Genomic DNA, 20,799 nt, shown 5'->3' with positions numbered 1-20,799 from the left:
TGGGAAAGACGGGCTCAGAGCAATCCGCAATCAAATGTCAGTGCTTGTGGTCATCTTTAATAATAATTTGGTAAGGAAAAAACAGTATTTTGATGCACAGCAAACTGTTGGTTGGAAAGCTGAAGAAGGGATTGCATTCTCCCTGACCAAACCCACCCTGGCATCCTTCAGAGGGAGAGAGTTCAGACCACACCAGGCCTTGCAACCTGAGAGTGCAGGCAGGAAAAAAGAAAGAAATCCAATTTCCTCCTAAAACAAGAGATTTTTTTTTTCCCCCCTGTTGCCCCTAAAAGCAGACACCAAACTTTAAGAAGCTGTGGAAGAAGCTGTCTTTGAAATGCAATCCATGAAGTCCCAGCAACTTCCTGGGAAAGGATTCCACTGGTTCAAGTTGAGTGTGATGAAGGCCCTCAGCAGAGGCTCTGATAGGAGATTAAGAGGCTAAAAATGGAGAGGTGCTGGAATAAGCAGTTGGCTCCCACATGGGAAAGTTATGAACAGGATCTGCAATCAGCTGGTAACACATTCATAAGCTAGCTGGAAAATGAGGTGGCCCTCAGGAGGCCTGTTGCAGAAAATACATCATTATTCAGGGTGAGCAAATTGAATTCTCCAGTTGGTGGGTCTCAAAAAAACTGAGTGATAAAAGGGGGAAATGAAACAATATGTGCAAAATAAAGTACATGAAGGGGATTATTCTTTATTGTGCCTACTCAGGGATGAGATCTGAAAGAACTGTTACTACCCAGGGAGGAGATCTTGCCAGCTCTCTGAAAATAGAAGTTCAGTGATTATCCCCAGTCAAGAGGGAATTAGTTACTGGTTGCTATGGGAGGAACTATGAAGAGAAAACATCCTGCTTTATAAAATCCATGTGGTGTGTTGAACAGGGACACCTCAGTAACCCTAACTTTGTAAGAGAAGAGTAAAAAGAAAAAAAAAAAAGTGTTAGAAGATCTGGCTTGCTGCTGGTTTGTTTTTTAAATTCATATAAACAGTGCTAAGGATTTCCCCAGTCTTTAAAGACCATGCCACCATACAAAGCCCAGGAAGGGTGATCAGGAGACTTCCAACTGTTGCCCATCAGTTGCAACAAAACTTGACTTGAATTTCTTGCCAGGCTGGGTTGTCAGGTCTTGAATAACCTCCCCTCTTTCACAACCCTCCCAGCTGGGGCCAGCGGCAAGAAACTGAAGAGAAACAATGTTTTGCCAGTGGACAGATGATGAGAAAGAGGAAAGGCTGAAGCCTTTGCTACTATTTCAGTTGAAGTAGCACAGTACCTGCTCTGTCTGACATGGAATGTGTCCAACTAACTGAGTATCTAAGGTGGATCTCCAGGTCAGAGCAAGCTGCGAGTTGTTCTTGATGGTGCAGCCAGCCTGGAGGATGCAAGCAGCAAGCAGGGTCAGCACAGCTCTTCTTTCACCCAGATGTAATCCACATCACTCCAAAGGGTTCACAACTTGACCTCCACTGCCTGTGAGGGGCAAGACAACTTGCTCAGGCTTTTCACTGAGAAGTGGAGAGACCCAGGAGATGGAGATGATGCCATAGAGGGAGCTAAGGAATGAGCTGCTGGGTGCAGAGCCAAGTGGTCAGATGCAACCATCCCCCTTTTCCTTGGAAGGCTGGTGAGTTTGCTGGAGTTCTCTAGAAACTACCAACTGAACACCAAGTTTACTCACAATCTCTCCAAAACCAACCACAAAACTTTCACCAGAAGTAACAAAATCCTCCCAGTGAGCTGCTTTTGAAATAAACAGAGAAACAAAGGAACACCAAGCCCTTTTTTTATGTTGTTTTCTCTTTTCTGTTACATTTATTGTTCTTTGGGGAGGCACAGTGGCAATTTCAGCTTTTGCTGGGTTTGCTTTTCCCTTGCAAAAGTGCAGGGTACAGGTTAGAGCCATCAATCAGTACAAACTTCAGAAGATCTCCAATTAATTTTTTACATTTCCTGATGAGAAAAGAGGCACATGTGCCAGACAGCAGCAGATGAAAGAAGAAGAATTTAAGCAATACTTGCTTAAAAAGCTCCACTGACTGCTATTTTTAAGGCAGGTTTGGTGAAAGTTTGACAGGCAACTGGCTCAGGAAACGAAGAGAAGCTTTCCCTCCAGAAAGACATTAACCTTGATTGCAAAGAGGCTTTTAGAAAACACTTCATCAGTGTGAAATTGCACAGCTTGTTCCACGTCCTTTCCTTAGAAAGACACTGGGAGTTATTTTTTTGTGTGTGTGTGTTCATCATTCAAGACTTCTCAGCTATTCTTTTACCTTGCAGGAATGGCACAAAACGTAGTGATGCTTTATTGTCACAAAAGGCAGAAGTTTGCTCAGGGAACTGGTGAGCTGGGCAGCAGGACAGGTCTCCAGAACCTCTCAGGCTGTGTTCTCAATGATCAGAGCAATCCCCTGGCCACCACCAATGCAAGCTGACCCAACCGCGTACTTCCCGCCGCGCCGCCTGTCCAGGGAGAGGAAAAAACAGCAAAAATTATTGAGATTCAGGAAACCACAGTGGCTGTTGTCTTGATTTTTAGAAGAGAAAACAGCTATCAAGGCAGTTCTTCTAAAGATGACCCCTTTTGGAATGTGTGGTGGTGTTTTTTTTCTAGACAAGTATCACGAAGCCTCAACTGCTGAAATATTTCTGTCAGATAAAACGAGGAGCTGGAGGGCTGAGCCTTATCTAAAAGATGGTTTGGGACATTGTTCTTGGGCATACAGACTTGGCAAGGAATGACATTATGGGATATTTGTGGTTTCAGCACGTAATAAAAATGATATACAAGTAAAACAGCATTTTCTTGCCAAGGTTGTTTTGAAAAGCTGAGCTTCCTACAGCCACACTCCAAGAAACAGTTTTCTACATGGGCTGAGACTCTGTGGTTGGAACTCTAACCCAGTGTTGCAAGTACAAGAAGGATGGAGTGATCTCTGCCCTGAGGGGGGAGGGAAAGGAAAACAGAGATAAAAATAATGCTAAGCAAGCCAAAAGAGTCAAAATTTCTGCAAAGTGGACTAGATTATCTTTAGAGCCCCCTTCCAGCCCTGATAATTCTGTAAAGGTGATGACAAAGCCTGTTAAATGTGCCCTGTGAAATGAAAACCAGACTTTGCTCCCAGGCCATTTCCATAAAGGAAAGCTTCTCACTGGCCCCTGCAGGCTTGGATCAGATGGAGAGGAAGGTAAAAATCCTGTAATGACAACAGAAATGAGTGAGAGGCGGGGTCTGCAGGACAACACAGAGGTAACTAAAGAGTACAGAGAGCTGCACACCTCGTCACAAGGAGTTTTCAGTTTGCAGAGGAGAAGATTTTAGCCACAGAAGTTCTGGATTAACATTTTGGAAAGGTAAAGGCATCAGAATTGAGTTCGTGGCCACTGAGGTACCTTAATTCATGGACCAGGTGAGCTGTGATCCGTGATCCTGATGCACCCAAAGGGTGACCCACAGCGATGGCCCCGCCGTTGATGTTGGTTTTTTCTGGGTCAAGGCCCAAAACTTTTTCCACGGCGAGATACTGAGGTGCAAAGGCCTCATTCACCTAGAGCAGGAGAGGAACAGCACCAGTCAGGAACAACCATCACCAGGAGGAGGAAAGGGAGCAGCTAAAGGGAGGGGATTCTGCCCCTCTGCTCTGCTGAGACCCCCCCTGCAGTGCTGGGTCCAGTTCTGGAGTCCCCAAGATCAGAAGGACACAGAGCTCCTGGAAGGTGTCCAGAGGAGCCACTCAAATGCTCAGAGGGCTGAGCACCTCCCTGGGAAGCCAGGCTGAGGGATTGGGCTTGTTCAGCCTGGAGAAGAGGAGGCTCCCAGGGGAGCTCAGAGCAACCTTCCAATATCTGAAGGGGCTCCAAGAAAGCTGGGGGAGGGCTTTGGACACAGGGGGGTAGGGAGAGGAGAAGGGAAATGGGTTAAAACTTGGAGAGAAAGGGGAGATTGAGGTTGGAGATGAGGAAGAAATTGTTGAATGTGAGGGTGCTGAGCCCCTGTGCCAGGTTTCCCAGAGAAGCTGTGGCTGCCCCATCCCTGGCAGTGTCTCAGGTCAGGCTGGATGGGGCTTGGAGCAACCTGGGCTGCTGGGAGGTGTCCCTGACCATGGAAAGGGGTTGGGAATGGAGGAGCTTTAAGGTCCCTTCCAACCCAAACCATTTTATGAATCTATTCCATCTGATTTCCCACAGAAGCTTTCAACAAGACACGTGCACAAGAGCTGAAATGAGGTGGGTTTTTCCAGGTCATTCTGATTGAGATAGATGTTAAACATTGTGTTTATTGAAGTGTAGGCAACACAGACATTGCCAGGCAAAATAAATCCAAATCCTTCTGACATGTGTGACACAAAGCACAATAATGTGTGGGTTTTTGTTATTTAAAAAAACGGTGTGGTGTGTTCTGAGGCAACATATTAATGAAAAGCAGATTGCTCTGCCAAAAAAAGGCCTTGCTCACAAATGGAGAAATGTGACAAACCTGAAACACTGACAGTCAGCCAAAGGACTAAAACGTAATGTCACATGAAGATGGTTTTGTTTGGTTGGTTTTTTCCCCCAAACTTGCTACCACACATTTGAATTCTTCATAATGACTGCAACTGCATGGCAGAAACCAGATGGAGAGAGATCAGGCTGCAGGCATGGAGAAAAACCTCCAGAGATGATTCCATGTACAAGTGGAATATTTCTGCTAAAAATACCAGGAATAAGCTCACTGCTCATGTTAAAACTCCTCACCTCCACCAAATCCATGTCCTTCAGGGTTAGTCCTGCTTTCTTCAGAACCTCGGTGATTGCAGCCACTGGGCCTGTTGGGAAATGGTGTGCAGGGTGAGTTAGATGAAAAAATAAATACATAAGGGTTTATAAACATGTTATACATAAGGGAAAAAGCAAAGGGAAAAAGCAAAGGGAAAAAGCAAAGGGAAAAAGCAAAGGGAAAAAGCAAAGGGAAAAAGCAAAGGGAAAAAGCAAAGGGAAAAAGCAAAGGGAAAAAGCAAAGGGAAAAAGCAAAGGGAAAAAGCAAAGGGAAAAAGCAAAGGGAAAAAGCAAAGGGAAAAAGCAAAGGGAAAAAGCAAAGGGAAAAAGCAAAGGGAAAAGCAAAGGGAAAAAGCAAAGGGAAAAAGCAAAGGGAAAAAGCAAAGGGAAAAAGCAAAGGGAAAAAGCAAAGGGAAAAAGCAAAGGGAAAAAGCAAAGGGAAAAAGCAAAGGGAAAAAGCAAAGGGAAAAAGCAAAGGGAAAAAGCAAAGGGAAAAAGCAAAGGGAAAAAGCAAAGGGAATAAACAAAGGGAATAAACAAAGGGAATAAACAAAGGGAATAAACAAAGGGAATAAACAAAGGGAATAAACAAAGGGAATAAACAAAGGGAATAAACAAAGGGAATAAACAAAAGGAATAAACAAAAGGAATAAACAAAAGGAATAAACAAAAGGAATAAATGTGCCTGAGGGACTATAGATCAGTGTTAATGCTGCAAGTCAGCATTCAGAGCACCCAACACAAGATTATTTGACTAAAATATCTAGAAAATAAAATGTTCTTTATTGACACTTACCAATGCCCATTATGGAAGGGTCACAGCCAGATGAGTGGAAGGCTACTACCCTGGCCAGAGGAGTGAGGTTGTGCTTTTTAAGAGCTGATTCACTGGCAATGATGACTGCACCAGCCCCATCACACACCCCCTTGAAATCAGAGAGAGAAGATTTCTTAGGGGAGAAAATGCACACAAAACCAAAAATCCCCACACTTTAAAACTGAATATACCCAAACCTCGAGGCCAAGGCACTATTATTAATATTTAACAGATATATTAGTGTCTGTTTAACTAGCCCACAAACCAGTGAAAGATTGTAGTTTGCTGTTTGGAACACAGATGGTTAATTCATTTCCATATTTTTGGAAAAGTAAAATATATTTTTGCCATTTCATGTCTCCCTTACACTTGAAACATCACTCTGTAGGTTTGCAAGGACACTATTCAGAGAATCCCAGACTGGTTTGGGTTGGAAGGGACCTCAAAGCTCACCCATTCCCAACCTCTTTCCATGGACAGGGACACCTCCCAGCAGCCCAGGTTGCTCCAAGCCCCATCCAACCTGACCTGAGACACTGCCAGGGATGGGGCAGCCACAGCTTCTCTGGGAAACCTGGCACAGGGGCTCAGCACCCTCAAATTAAAGTATTTCCTCCTAATATCCAACACCTTGCTCACTCTTTCATAGAATCATTGAATCCCAGACTGGGTTGGGTTGGAAGGGACCTCGAAGCTCATCCATTCCGAACCCCTTTCCATGGGCAGGGACACCTCCCACCAGCCCAGGTTGCTCCAAGCCCCATCCAACCTGACCTGAGACACTGCCAGGGATGTGGCAGCTAGAATCTGCCTGGGCAAATTTTACTATCATTTTAATATACATTTAAAAATACTACTATTGGCAAGTGTATGCACTATTAATTAGAAAAGATCATTTCCAGACACCCTTACTTATTGTGGCTATGATCTGTTTCAGGCAGGAATTCAGATTGTATGATCTCAGTGGTGATTCCAGCCCAAAAACACACATCAATTGATTAAAATAATGAATCATAAGAGGGAGAGGCTGTAATGACATCCTGCTAAGCACCCAGTCTCCTCTGGGTAAGAGCAAAATGTAGCTTGGACTACAAAAAAGAGTAACTGTGGAATAAAGAGGGGCAGCTGCAGCAAGGCCACTGATTGTAACACTTGATTTGGAAGTGTTCACTAATTGTTGCTTCCAGAAGAAAGCAGAATGATCAGTTCTACACAGCCACTGAAGGCATCAGCTGCCTAACTCAAGGCTGAAGAGGAAGTCCCCAGGTCTCACTAAAAGAGCAGTGAGAAGCCACAGGAGCAAATTTTAGGAGGCAGGAGCAAAGTGAAGAATCCCTGGAAGAGTAAACTAACATAGGAGTTAAAAATCCTTTTTATCATCAGGAGATACCAGCCAAAAGTTGCTCAGACAAATACAGCAACCAAAAACACCTGGAGAAGCTGAGGTGCCACTTTCCCCACCCAAGGCTTGGACGTACTCACTGAAGCATTCCCAGCAGTCACTGTTCCATTCTTTTTAAAGATACTTGGGAGCTTTCCCAGTTGTTCCAGTGTGGTCTGGGGTTTGGGGTGCTCATCCCTATTCATGGTTTCTTTCCCCTTTCTTGTTTTCACTTCAATTGGGGCCATCTCAGTGTTGAAGTAACCTGCATCCTGAGCTGGAAAAGAAAAGGAAATGAAAAGATGAAATTCCCGAGATGCTTGCACAGCATGGCCAACAATCCCATTTGCATGGGCACACAGTTTTTGCTCTGTTTTAACTAAAAATTCAGGGGCAGAAGTGCTCATGCTTTATGAACACATCCCTGGCAGTGTCTCAGGTCAGGCTGGATGGGGCTTGGAGCAACCTGGGCTGGTGGGAGGTGTCCCTGCCCATGGAAAGGGGTTGGGAATGGAGGAGCTTTGAGGTCCCTTCCAACCCAACCCAGTCTGGGATTCAATGATTTTGCTTAAATAACAAATTTGCTTACATGTCTTATTGTTTATTTTTGGTTTTTTTTTTTTTAGAAACTGGGCCAAAACTCTACAAACTTCTCCAAAGAAACATTAGTGAATATTTCTGAACACAAATTTTGAACACAAATATTGGTGAACTCCTCCTTTATTTAAAATAAAAACAACCACTAGATTTAATTTTTTTATCGTTGATGTGAACACAGAGACTAAAAACCACAACTCCTGCCTCCCAAAATGGAACCAAAGCTTCTGAGCACTTCAAATCATTCCACAGATGCAGCCTGAAGGGATTTAAAATTAAAACACTGGAATTGCTGTTGTTTAGCTACCTCTGAAGTGTCTCAATAAATTTTACAAAGCCTTTTCCTTTCCTGATTAGCCACTGGGCGCTTGAGTGTGGAATAAAATGAGCTGGTCATAACATAAAGAAATTAAAACCAAGGCAACATATTAGAAACCAAGAAAGCTGCAAAAGCCTCCTGGAGGGCAGGGTTTCCAGGCAAGGCAGCAGAAATGGCAGGAGTCAGGGAACAAGATCAGCAGGGAAAGGAACTCACCAGTGTTACAACAAAGTTGCAAAAAGCACTGGTACAGCCACTGGAAAAAGTACAGGATCTTCCTTCCAGAGCAGCAGCTGTTGGAAAGCACCTTGGATACAATCAAGGACACATGACAGGAGACTGCCTGAGCGTCATGTCCCCTCAGGAGAGGTAGCCAAAAATCCCAAAAAGGGGCTTGTTGCTTATCCTGCTGATTTGCACAGCACCTGCCTCAGCCAATTCCAAGCCAGTCCCCTCAAGAGTGAGCTACTTGTACCCCTGGGTGACCCAAAGCATGAACTACAGGTCTGCAGAGGAGAAGACAAATCACCCCAAGACACAAGCTACACAAAACTCTTCCAATTGATGCTGTAAAACTGACCAGATTTGAAACTAAGATTACAAAAATGCCTCCATTCTGCATTTTACTCACCTGCCTTGCACCTCTGTTGTGTTTTGTAGGCGTATTTGTCACACTCCTCCCTGGTGATGTTGTATTTTGCAGCCAGATTTTCAGCTGTAACTGCCATGGGTATTTTCACATGAGTATCTGTCAAGCCTTCCCACAACGTGTCTTCCAGCTGCAGGGAGCATTATGAAAAAGACAATTATAAAACACAGTAATATTAGCATTTGGGTTTTTTTTTTATTATTATTAGTTGCTACTGATTCAGCAGCTTCTTGGAAACAAATGTCTCTTTGTAAAATTAACTCAGGTTACCTAGAGGGACTTGGTTTAATGTGGAACAAACACATAGAAAACAGCATGCAAGCTCTGCTGTGTTTAGTTAAGTCTGCTTTGTGCTCTACTCTGGTTCTTTCCACTTTTTGGGGGAGGAAAAGTCTAAGACTTAATATTTCAGTGTGTTTCACTGCTGCAGGAGTTATTTATTAAAGACCTAGAAGAAAACACAGCTGTCTTTCTGGTCACCAAGTAGTTAGGGTGAGGAACTGTGTGTATGCACAGCAGCCTCCTGATTCTTTGGCTCTTTCTCTACCACCAGGTAAAATCACCTTCCTTGAGCCCAAGTAAAGCAGCTCTGGTGAGGAAACACCCACAACTTCACTCAACCTGATAAAGGCAAAGCCAGACAGTTCAGAAAAAAACACAGAAATAACTTCTCTTGGGGAAATCAATGGATTTCACTTCAAGTTGCCATTTTTAAAACAGAGATGCCTACAACTTGGAGGCAGAAGTGTTCTTCCCCAGTCTATCAATCCCCTGCTCACCTTGTTAACTTCAAACTGCTCTTTTCACAGCCTCTGACACCAGAACAGTTTTTATTTTACATAAAGGACTGTGATGGGAAGCACCAAGTGAACTAAGTTTTGTGTCTAAGAGTTTATATGAGTAGGCTTAACATGGAACAGGAGTTCAAAGAAAAGTTTTGGATAAGTCAGAAAATTGACTGAACTTATTCTTTTGGTCATTTCTGAATACTGGATAAACAGTTTGAAGCACCAAACCTGGACCTGATCTCCAATAATTTCATTTTTCTACAGGCCTGAAGCTCTGTGCCGCTCTGTAAATATGATTTTATTCACACAGACACACAAAAAAGGCAAAAAATTAAATACCTGACCTTGAGTTCTGCTCCTAATCTGGTTCCAAATCGAATGTTTCGAACAGCATAAGGAGCCTGGCTCATATTTTCAGCTCCCCCACACAGCACAACTTCTGCATCATTCAGGCAAATTTCCTGTCAACAGCAGAACAAAAAGATCTAGAATTTAGTCTGCTGGTTTGGGGAGAAAGAGAACAACTGTTTTAGGGAAAAGACCTGGTCACCCACAAAACCCCAGCACCAAGAATTAATTCATTTTTAGCCACATGTATTTTACGAGGGGTTTTGCCCGTCTATTCAGATTGTATTTTCCTTTATCCTCATGATGATATCAGGGAGGTTACATCTTTCAGGTTTACAGGTGGTTGACTGTTTTGTTTTAATAAGGATAAGTGGATTTTGCTCTATTTGAGAAAAAGTGATGGCATAAATTTGGCTCTTTGGCCAAAGACATTTAAAAAACCCAGATGGCTGCTTGAATAGGTGAGAACCTAAAGAATGATCAGAAGATGAAAGCCTCCTATTGTGGTTCTGGAGCTCAGTAATTCACATTTATACAAAAATGATCACAGAATGCAACTGTTTTGCTGCCTGTTACTTGTTACACACAAAATAGCTACAATGATGATTTTAAAAACCAAGAAGAAAACATGGCACTGTGGAGGCTGAAAACCCTGCAGGATAACAGAAAGTCTCCACTAGTGGGAGCTAAAAATCCACAGTAAGACTCACCCCACACACAAATCCCACATTCCTAGGCATGTCTCTTCTCTCACCAGTGACTGTTACAACTAATAGAGGAAAAACAAAAAAAAACACCTCAAACCAAGCAGCTTTGTACCTGACATCCATTGGCAATGGACTGAAAACCAGAGCCACAAAGTCTGTTGATGGTGAGGGCTGGGACTGGGACAGGAACTCCCACACGTAAACCCACGTGTCTTGCAATATAAATGGCATCTGAGGAGCTCTGCAGGCAAAAAAAAAAAAAAAAATGAATTACACTCTTTATTTCTTTGATAAACCTTGATGAAAAGTCAAAAGGAAATCCTGCTGGTCAGATGAAGCACTTTGATTCACTTCAAAAAGACCCCATCCTTGCTGATCAAAAAGGGCCAAGGCCTTGACAAGCATTTTCAAGAAACTGTGTGTCCTAAAAGCCCCAAAATGGGGCTGGAGGTGTTAAGACTGAAGCCAACAACTTCATCCCCTTATTTTTTCTTTTATTTTCAAAACAGCACACACACACAACAGGCTGAAGCAAGACCAGATCCTGACTGACAAGCAACAATGAATTCTAAATTAAAATCACTCAGACTAAGAGGGGAAGCCCCCTCCCCAAACCAAACAGTGTAGAAAAGGTGGAGTTGCTGTTGCTTCTTCATAATCACTCTGATCTTCTAATTGGACATTGGCCTCTTCTAATGACAACATCTCATTCCTCTCAACATCTGTCAGGCTTCTAGTTGAAAGGAACTGCACACAGAGCAGCTTGCTTCAGAGCTCACTCCTTTAATAAACCAGGCTCCAACATAAAATGAAAGAAAAATAACCAGGCTTCTGCATCCCAGCTCCTGAGTCAGCAGAGGATGGTGAGCACTGATACAGAATAAAAAATTTTACCAGCCCTGCTCTAGGTTTGTTTGGAAAAGATCCACTAAAAAGGGAGCACTTTTGCTCTTGGGGCTTGTGTCACAAAGTTCTGTGAATGATGCTACTTGCCAAGGTGCCTTCAGAAAGAAAAATAAACATTAATCAAGCCACTCCTGAAGAAGAAAGGAAGTTAAAAGTGGTCATACATTCATAGTTAGTTAAACTTAGTAAAGCAATACTTAAAAAGAATGCAGAAAATAATCTATTGGGATTGAGAAATACAGTGCAAAGGAAATGAAATGTAATTTCAACATGGAGGGTTTTTATTAAAAAAATGCTATTATTTTTATGAAAGCATTCAAAGAGATTTGAATGCAACAATATTCTGGTTTTTCTAGGCCACAAACAGTTCTTCCAAAACCTACTAAGTGGCTTAAAAAGCAGCTGTAGGAGATGAAAAAAATCAAAAGCTACTCCTTTAGCTGCAAGTCCTTAAGAAGGAGTACTGCATGTTTGATCACTTATCATGAAAACTCTCAGACATTAGTTTCTTCTGCACCCTCTAAACACTCAATGCAAAATAAAGAGAGCCCAGCATTAATAACAGCAAGGTGAGAAGACAAAAACAAAACACAAGTGTTCTTTGCTGTCTTGCCTAAAACAAAGACTCACATCTAGACACCTGGGTAACTGCAGTCTTGTAATGCTGGTGGCAAAAAACAAGATAGGATTGTCTCAACCTCTCAGCCAGCCAAAGCAGGTGTCCTTCCTGCTCTAAGTAAACTCATTTTCACCAGCCCAAAAATCTATTTACAAACCCCAATGGGCTCAAATCACATTTTCCAGAAGAAAGGGGTTTATGCAAGTCAGTGCAAACTCATTGATGACTGAATTCCACAGCTTGAGTCATTCAAACTAGGAAAAGGTACCAGAAATTAGCACCTAACCATCTAATGAAGCCCCCTATTTAAAGCTCAGCTTGTCCTAGTTTAAACTACCTCTGGTACTAAAGACAGCTGACCCTTGCTCCCAGCAACACCCCAAATCACACGGGGTATATGTCCCTTCAACAGGAAAAACTGTGCTATAAAAACTACTCCCCCATCCCACTTCCACCCCCCTCTTGGGTTTCCTGGCTGCAAAGTCAAGGAATGACTGAGAGGAGCCACCCCCACCCAGCCAAGTTTCCACGCCACCAACCTGGATGACACTGCCAACCACCACGCTGTCAATGATCTCAGGAGGGACCTTGCCAGCAGCTAAGGCAGCTCGAGCAGCATGTTCTGCCAGGTCAGTGGCTGAGAAGTCCTTCAGCAAACCCCCATAGGTCCCAAAAGGGGTTCTCTTGGCTGCCACGATGAAGATACCTGCAGGAGAAGAGAGGATTGGGCAGGTGAGAGGGGAGAGCACCCAGACAGGCTCAGCTGGGTAAGGTGATTGACTCACAAGAGGCTGTGGAAAGACATACAGACACTGTGAGCACATGCAGCTCAAGATAAAGAAGATAAAGGAGTGATTTAGACAAGGAAGCTGCACCTGCCATATGGAGAAACTGAGAGAACTTGTTCAGCCTTGAGACGGCTGAAGGGAGACCTTATGACCATGTTTCATTCAGTACTTCAAGGGGGACCACAAAGATGGAGACTCCCAATTTCCAAGGAGTCCCATGGACAAGACAAGGGGCAATGGGCACAAGTTGCTCCTGGGGAGGTTTTGATTCACAAGAAGATGATTTTTCACTCTTGAGGACAGTCAGACATTGGGATGGTCTCCCAAGGGAAGTGGTGGATTCCCCCACTTTGGAAAGGTTGAAGTCTCAGCTCTACAGGGTGCTGAGACAACTCAGATAAACAATAACATTAGAAGGGTTGGACCAGATAATCCTTGAGGTCCCTTCCAACCTGAGATTCTAGGATCCTGTAAGAAGCTGAAGAAAGAAGAGTTTAGTGCTTGGAGCAACCTGGTCTAGCAGGAGGTGTCCTGCCCAGACAAGAGGGTTGGAACTGGATGATCTTCAAGGTCCCTTCCAACCCAAACCAGTCTCTGATTCTATGAAGATTCCAGAAAAACCTCTTTTCTACAGAAAACTGGGAGAAAAACCCCACCCCATCAAGTATTTTTGATACCAGAGAGACAAAAGAGGCTGCCACACCACATCAGACATTAGTGCCAGTGTGCTCAAAGATGGAAGTAACATCTGTGAGATCCCAGAGTGGACACCTGTGAAATAATCAGAGGGAACAAGTTCTTTAAGAAGCAGAAAGGCCATTCCCTCACCCTAGAAGAAGCAGCAGGGTTTTTGGGCTTATACTCTCCAATAGCTTTCACAAAGAAAAACCAAAACAATAAATCAAAACATAAAAAATAACTTTTGAGATGAGCTTTAATTCCTTAAATTTCAGAGGAAAAGCAGCCCCTAATTAAGCAGATCCTGCTCTTTTCAGAAGGAGGTACCTCAAGGTTGTGAAGCCATGGGCTGCCTGCTGGGCCCAGGGGTGGCTGCTCCTGTGAACTTTCCCCCAGTTGAACAAAGGAGCTCAGGTCCCTGCAGCTGCCACCAAGGTTATTTTAAGCACCACCAGGAGGATTTGTAGACATAAAAGAACGTAAATGTCCCTTTGCTGGGCTGCTCCTGGGCACTGTTTTCAGGCTAGTGTGTCAAAGGTTGGGTTGCCTCCTCTGTCCCTCAGGTAGCGGGATCTCAGGGTAAGTGATTTCACAGAAGAGGACTTCCCAAACTGGTCATGGTCAAGCTTGCTCCTTGCACACTGCTGGGATCTGACCCAGGCAATGAACACACTCAGAAGATGAAGAAGAAGTTGCAGCTTCAATGGCAGGGAGGAACATGAAACCCAAGGTGGCTTTCAAGGAGGGCACATCACAGCTACTGAAAATCTGTGTCTCAAGAGACCTCAGTATATCCAGAGGTCTGAGAAGCACCAAGGTGCACTCATTGCTCACTTGATAACTGCAAGTAATTCAGTTTAACCTAAAGTAATTCTTAATCTGATTCATTATTTTTACTTTTGTACATATTATTTTAATAAAAAAGCAAAAAACTCTTCACTACCATGAAGCATGAACCTCTACAAGTTGTTTTTTTTTTTAACATAAATGAGGATGTTTTACCTGCTTAGGTTCATGGCAAATGGTTGTGTTCAACACAATCACTTCAGGAGCAGTTTCTGCACTCAGGTGACAGATTTAAATGTACACCAGTCATTTACCCTCACCAAATAAAGATGTGGTATTAGCAATAATTTATGAAATGTGAATTCTGAGTCTTCATCAAATGTTAACAACACTTGGAAAAAATACAGAAAAAATAAAAACCAAACCAAAAGCACCCTTAGTTTTTTAAGGATTATGTCATGTCCTCAAGCTTATCCTCCCTGCAGGCCCTGACACACTGATTCCTGTCCCTCTGTCTCCTCCAAAATTGTGCCAACAAGACTACAAAGGTGTTGCTGCAGACTGACCAGGCTTAAAAATGTGTTCCCCTCCCTTTTAGCCAGCTTGCTGGTTATCCACATTATTTGCCAAGTCATATCCACCCTGCTGCCCTACAAACAATCCAGGGGCAAGGATGGGACTTTGCCCTTGAACCTTCTTTTTGAAATAATAATTTCCCTCTCTCTCTCTGGCTGAGGTGGCTAAACCAGAGCTCATCCATCACACAACTGCAGTAGCTGAAGATTAACCCAGAGTGAGGAGAAAACAAGGGGCTAATCTTCCTGTGGATCAGTTCTGGGGCTGAATTCACCTTCTGGCTGCTCAATAAAATAGTTTCAGCCTCAAAGGGAGAAGACTGGACTGAATCAGCATGGGAAGCAGCAACACAACCTGTGTTACACTGAATTAAAGTGACCACAGAGCCATTCCCCTGTGGGCAGATGGCTCCAGAGCCTGCCTAATGCTCCTTGGCTGGAGAGAGATCTCCAAATTCTACCCCCACAAAACTTCAGGAGCAAGAGCTGGCTGAAGTCCTGAGTGAGAATGGACTCCACTGCCTCTTCTAAGTCTTCCCAATAATTAGCAGTGCCCCACACCATCACAAGACTTCCAGAATTTCTGCCAATTTCCAAGGTGATAAACACATCACGAGAGCAAAACAGTACTAAATGCTGGGAGCTGGGAACTTCTGGGGCTAGAAAGGAAAGGTCACCCTGAACCCTTCTCAAACTCTCAATTCAAGACATCTTTTAATCTGCTTTCGTCTGCTGCCCAAGGGGCATCTGCTATTACAGCTCTGAAACATTCCCTAACCTTTCCAATGTTTCTCTCATGTGCTTGGTATGAAAATATTTCTTCATCAGATCCTATTTTGAAGGCCTAAAAAGCAATCATTAACATTAATATAAAATAAACTAAGGATCAAGAGCAGTTTATTAAATATATTGCAGCAAGAGAGATGATCCTGACACAGAAAACTATCATCAAACAAGCATGGGCACAGCTGCTCCCAGAGCAGTATTATTGCAACACTGCCTGGTTTTCAGCAACAAAACATCAAGCCATGATTTATCTGTTATTATTATTAGAGCACAGCCAGTAAAGCAATGGCAAATAGGTAGAAAGCCCTTTTTTTTTTTTTTTTCCAACAGATTCCAATGTTGTTTTGATACAAGATCAGGTATGACCAGTTGCATCCACCTCACATTTAAGAGGCACAAACTCTAAACTACCTAGAGAACGAAGCAGTTCCTCACATAAAACACTTTTAGAAAATGTGAACATTTCCAACATTCCAAACGTGAACATTCAGAACACTTCTAACCCGAATTTATCCTGCACCATTCCTGCCAATACAGGGATGTGACAGAAAAAATAATCAAACAGTATCAATAACTCCAGGCGTGAGGCAGACACCTCTGCACCTAAGATTTAAGGGTTTTTTGAACAGAAGCATTTATCTGACTGCTGATCTTCGTGATCTGAAGAGATCTTTTCCAGCCTCCCAGTTGTTTATCCCAGGGATGCTGACAGAGCTGCGGGGCGGGATATCCCCTCAGCCCCCTCGGAGGGACAAGGACAACCTCAGGGGCTCCATTTTGGGTTTTCTGACAGACAACGCAAACTTCCAACAACTTACTAACCCGACCACCCCAAGAAGCCCAACCCGGCCGGGAGAGCCGAGCCCTTTCAGTCCTCTTCCCCTCAGCCCCTCCCCACCACCCACCCGGGAGAGCCGCGGCCCCTTCAGTCCCCTTCCCCTCAGTCCCAGCCTCCCCGTCAGCCTGGACCCCGCTTTCCCTCAGGGACTGGCGGCCCCACGGAAGAGCCAGATCCCGGTTATACCCCCTCCCCGGGCTGTGAGGAGCCTCCCGGTCACCCCCCGGCAGCCCCTCGGTGCCTCACCCCTCAGGAGCGCCATGGCCGCACCGCGTTCTCCGCTCCCTCAGGCAGCGAGCTTCGCGCCCCGCCCCGGCCCGCCCTTTTTATGCTCCGCACATTCGTCACAGCCGGAGCAAGCATGCGCAGGCGACACTTGTGTAAAACGATTTTTAAAATTCTTTTTCTTCTTCTTTATTTTTTTCTTTTTTTTTTTTTTCACTTGATTTCGTTTCTTCTTCCTCGACGTTTCCCACCGCCACCCAGCGCGCTGTGGCGAATCGGCCGAATTCCGCGGCGTTACCCTGACAACGGCAGCGGGAGGCCCCGGCTCTGCTCCGCCCCGGCCCGTCCCTCCCTGAGGGCCGATCCTGTCCCTCACGGGGCGAAATACCCCTCCTGAGCGCCTGTCTTGGGCTTCCATGGCTGTTTCACGGCCTTGAGGTGACAAACAGTCCATGGCTTCGCCAGCAACTTTGTGGGCAGCAGGAGCAGGGCAGGGATTGTCCCCATGTGCTGGGCACCTGGAATCCCGGGGTCAGTTCTGGGCCCCTGAGGACAAGAAGGACATTGAGGGGTTGGAGTGTGTCCAGAGAAGGGAATGGAGCTGGGGAAGGGTCTGGAGCAGAAGTCTGCCCAGGAGCAGCTGAGGGAGCTGGGGGTGTTGATCCTGGAGCAAAGGAGGCTGAGGGGAGACCTTGTGGCTCTCTGCAAGCCCCTGAGAGGAGGTTGGAGCCAGGGGGGTTCAGGCTCTGCTCCCAAGGAAGAAGGGATGGGAGAAGAGGAATTGAGCTGGAGGTTTAGATTGGAGCTTGGGAAGAATTTCTCCCTGGCAAGGGTTGTCAGGGCCTGGCCCAGGCTGCCCAGGGCAGGGCTGGAGTCCCCATCATTCCTGGAGGGATTTCCAAGGCCTGGAGATGTGGTGCTGAGGGCCATGGGGCAGTGGTGGCCTTGGCACTGCTGGGTTAAGGGTTGGACCTGATGATTTCCAAGGTTTTTTTCCAACCAAATTGATTCTATTTCCAAGCTTTTAACTTTTCTGGACTTGCATGAAGAATAGCAGAACTTGCCACGTGTTCTCCATTTGCCATGCCCACTGCAACCTCCCAGCTGGGTGCTGAGGATCCACAAACCTCCTTTCAAAGCTTTAGTGGCTGAAAACACCCACTGAGGTATGCTTTTGTGCATAAAAACTTCAGTGGACGCTGGGTGAAGATGGGAGGATCCACAGAAACAGTCTACACCCCTCTGAAACTCAGTCACAGCTTCCAATCCTTAAGTAAAAGCTTTGAGCCTGTTCATTTGTGATCATAAAAGTACGTTGTAATTTTTAAGCAGAAGTGTTCCTGACACCATGGCTTGGAAAGTGAAGATTTCAGAAGAAGAAGGAGAGTGACATTGGTCATGGAGTCATTCCAGTGGATGTTTAGGATTGTATGGAGGCAGCACTGATGGAAGCACTGGAGGAGCTGCAGGTGGTGGTGGTAGATGACCCCTGATTCAGTCCCATATAGAAGAGCAGACAGTACAATGGCTTTGTAGACACCAATATTTTTCCTTTTTTCCAGGTGTTTATTGCTCCAGACTCTTTTATGAGGTTTTCCCAATACCTTTGCTCATCTGTTGTCTGTCTCTTTGTGGGTCTTGGTGTCTGAGGGAATAATGCACCCCAGAGAGCTAACCTGCTGGACTGACTGAAGCTCTGATTCACCCGTGGGGATGTGGGGATGATGGAAATCTTCCTGTAGGGCAAGCTGGGAGAGAACTTTTCTCTTCTTCAAGATGACTTCCAGCCCAAAAAGGCCTCTGGAAAGCAGGATGTTCTGTGCTGCAGAGCTTCTGGCTGAGCAAAAAGCAACTCTGGGACCTGGTGATTTAGGGTCTTGGTGTGGCCATCAGTCACACAGGTTGAATCATCAGTACAATCTCAAGATGTAAATGCCATGTTTTTCCACCCAGCTCTGCTGTGGCCCTTTGGAGCACTGTGCTGAAGAAGGTTGTGAATAGAGTGGGTGTGAGGAGGCAGCCTTGTTTCACACCAGTGATGTTTGGGAAGGATTCAGAGTTCATCACCAGCTCTGACCTGGCCCTGCTGATCCTCATGCAGCAGGGTGATGATTTTGAGGCAGGGTGAGCTGTCTGGCATGGGAGAAATGCCAACACACAACCCCACAAGGGCACACAACCTCCTCCCCACGACCAGGAGGTGCCCCTGGAGGGGTTTCTGAGCTATACAATAAAAGGTGTTTTCTTTTTTTTACATTCCCCTTTTTGACCAGAAAGTTACAATTTCTTCAAAAGTGTTTTATTTCACAAATTTTTCTTTATCCACAGCTGAATATTACAGTGACTATTACAAGCATTACCCTATAAACAAGAGTGTAGTTTACAGCTTTGTTCAAAATGGAAAAAAAAAAAAAACATAGTTTATAAGCAGTAGTATTTCACCTACAGTATTCACTCTCGTGTGTCATTCAACTTCTTGGAGAGCAGCTACACCTTCTGCTTGTTAAGGTAATGAGACTTCACAACCCTCCTCAAAAAAACCCCAACAAAATACATTGCACTGTAGCAGCACTTTTTTTTTTACTATTTTTAATTTTTTTTTCCACTTGAATTTGAAAGGTTTTGTCCACTGGCATATTAATTTTGAAATAAATGGTGTATTTGTAGGGGAATGTGCCCTGTGGATTGTTTTCCTTAATGACTATGTTGCTAGAACTTCCTTCAGGTGGAAAAAAGTTAATTAATTTATGGCTGTATTATATGGGAATCAATAAAGTTGGAAGAAAAAGTTCATGCAATTAATTTTGATTATGTTGTCTCTATAAACATTGGCAAAATGCTGATTTTTCCAGTTAAATAGTGTCTGGAAGAATCAATTTCCATGGTTTTGTTCTTTTTTTTTTTTTTTTGGCTGAAAACGGAGGGAAATGACCCATTGTCTGAAGTGCACCTTTGTCACCTCAATCTTTTGCAAAAAAAATTATTGCAAAGACTTCAAGTATTTTGTGATTTCAGTGTGGAAGCTGCAAGATCAGCAAGGTTAGCCAGAATGTGAGCTTGAACTCTACAAGGTGCCCACATTTTGTTACTGTTTCCTCGCAAATTCATCTTTTTAGACACAGCAGAGCGAAGCTGCATGAGTTAAAAAATAAATTTATCACTTGGGGTTGCATAAATTCAGTCATAGGATCACAGAATCATAGAATGGGCTGGGTTGGAAGGGAGCTCAGAGCTCATCAAGTCCAACCCTTGATCCACTCCCCCCGTGGTTCCCAGCCCATGGCACTGAGTGCCACATCCAGGCTCTTTGGAAAGATCTCCAGACACGGAGAATCCACTACTTCCCTGGGCAGCCCATTCCAAGGTCTGATCACCCTCTCCAGAAAGAAATTCTTTCTCAGCTCCAACCTAAACCTCCCCTGGCACAACTTGAGACCCTTTGTGCCCTCTTGTCTTGCTGAGAGTTGCCTGGGAAAAGAGCCCAACCCCCCCCTGGCTCCAACCTCCTTTCAGGGAGTTGCAGAGAGTGATGAGGTCTCCCCTGAGCCTCCTCTTCTCCAGCCTCAACACCCCCAGCTCCCTCAGCCCTTCCTTCCTCCCAGGAATTCTGCTGGATCCCTTCCCAGCCTCCTTGCTCTTCTCTGCACCTGCTCCACCACCTCAAGCTCCTTCCTCAGGGACTTGCTGAGGGGCCCAGAACTGGACACAGGACTCAAGCTGTGGCCTCCCCAGGGCTGAGCACAGGGGCAGTCTCAAGGCTTTGGATTCTTTTCTGGAGTTAACTGCTCCAGCAGCTTTACCAGCTGAAAGACAAGCAACCTCAGCTACAAAATGCCAATATAAAATTAAAATAAAGTCAAGCAGCTTTTTTTTTTTTTTTTGGTGAAAAATGAAGTGTTTGCATTGTCCTGGATGTTGTTTTAGGATGGAACAGCAGATGCCTGAAGCGCTGCCTTTGGAGTCGTGGGGCTTTTGTGTGGTTTAATTTTTAATTTTTTGATTTTATTTTAATGATTTCTTTTCAATAGTGCTTTTTTTTTTTTTTTCAAACGTGCTTTCCTTATCTATGCAAAAATCGTGGGTCAGTGCTTTTGTTTTGGGGTTTTTTCCCTTCAAAGTGCTTTTGCAGACCTCCCCTGAGTGAGATTTTTCCCCCTTTTAGCAACCCCCTGACAACTTTTGATGACAAAACAATAAAAACATTCCCACTTTTTTTTTTTTTTTTTT

The 20,799-nt window shown here is 44.5% G+C and overlaps 1 protein-coding gene across 1 annotated transcript; it reads right to left on the bottom strand.

Annotated features, from left to right (window-relative positions):
• Window positions 1–1,798: 1,798 nt before the first annotated feature.
• On the bottom strand, window positions 1,799–16,667 carry ACAA2 (acetyl-CoA acyltransferase 2). Its single transcript, XM_030467651.1, has 10 exons — window positions 16,594–16,667; window positions 12,436–12,602; window positions 10,484–10,612; window positions 9,661–9,777; window positions 8,511–8,658; window positions 7,065–7,240; window positions 5,562–5,691; window positions 4,745–4,815; window positions 3,401–3,555; window positions 1,799–2,470 (listed from the first exon to the last, which is right to left on the bottom strand). The coding sequence occupies exons 1-10, from the start codon at window positions 16,607–16,609 to the stop codon at window positions 2,386–2,388; spliced, it is 1,194 nt and encodes a 397-aa protein (XP_030323511.1). The 5' UTR covers window positions 16,610–16,667; the 3' UTR covers window positions 1,799–2,385.
• Window positions 16,668–20,799: the final 4,132 nt, after the last annotated feature.

Source organism: Calypte anna, chromosome Z, assembly GCF_003957555.1.
Source record: "Calypte anna isolate BGI_N300 chromosome Z, bCalAnn1_v1.p, whole genome shotgun sequence".
NCBI lineage: Eukaryota > Metazoa > Chordata > Aves > Apodiformes > Trochilidae > Calypte > Calypte anna.
Note: the sequence above shows the minus strand (reverse complement) of the source record. Positions and strands in the feature narration are given on the sequence as shown.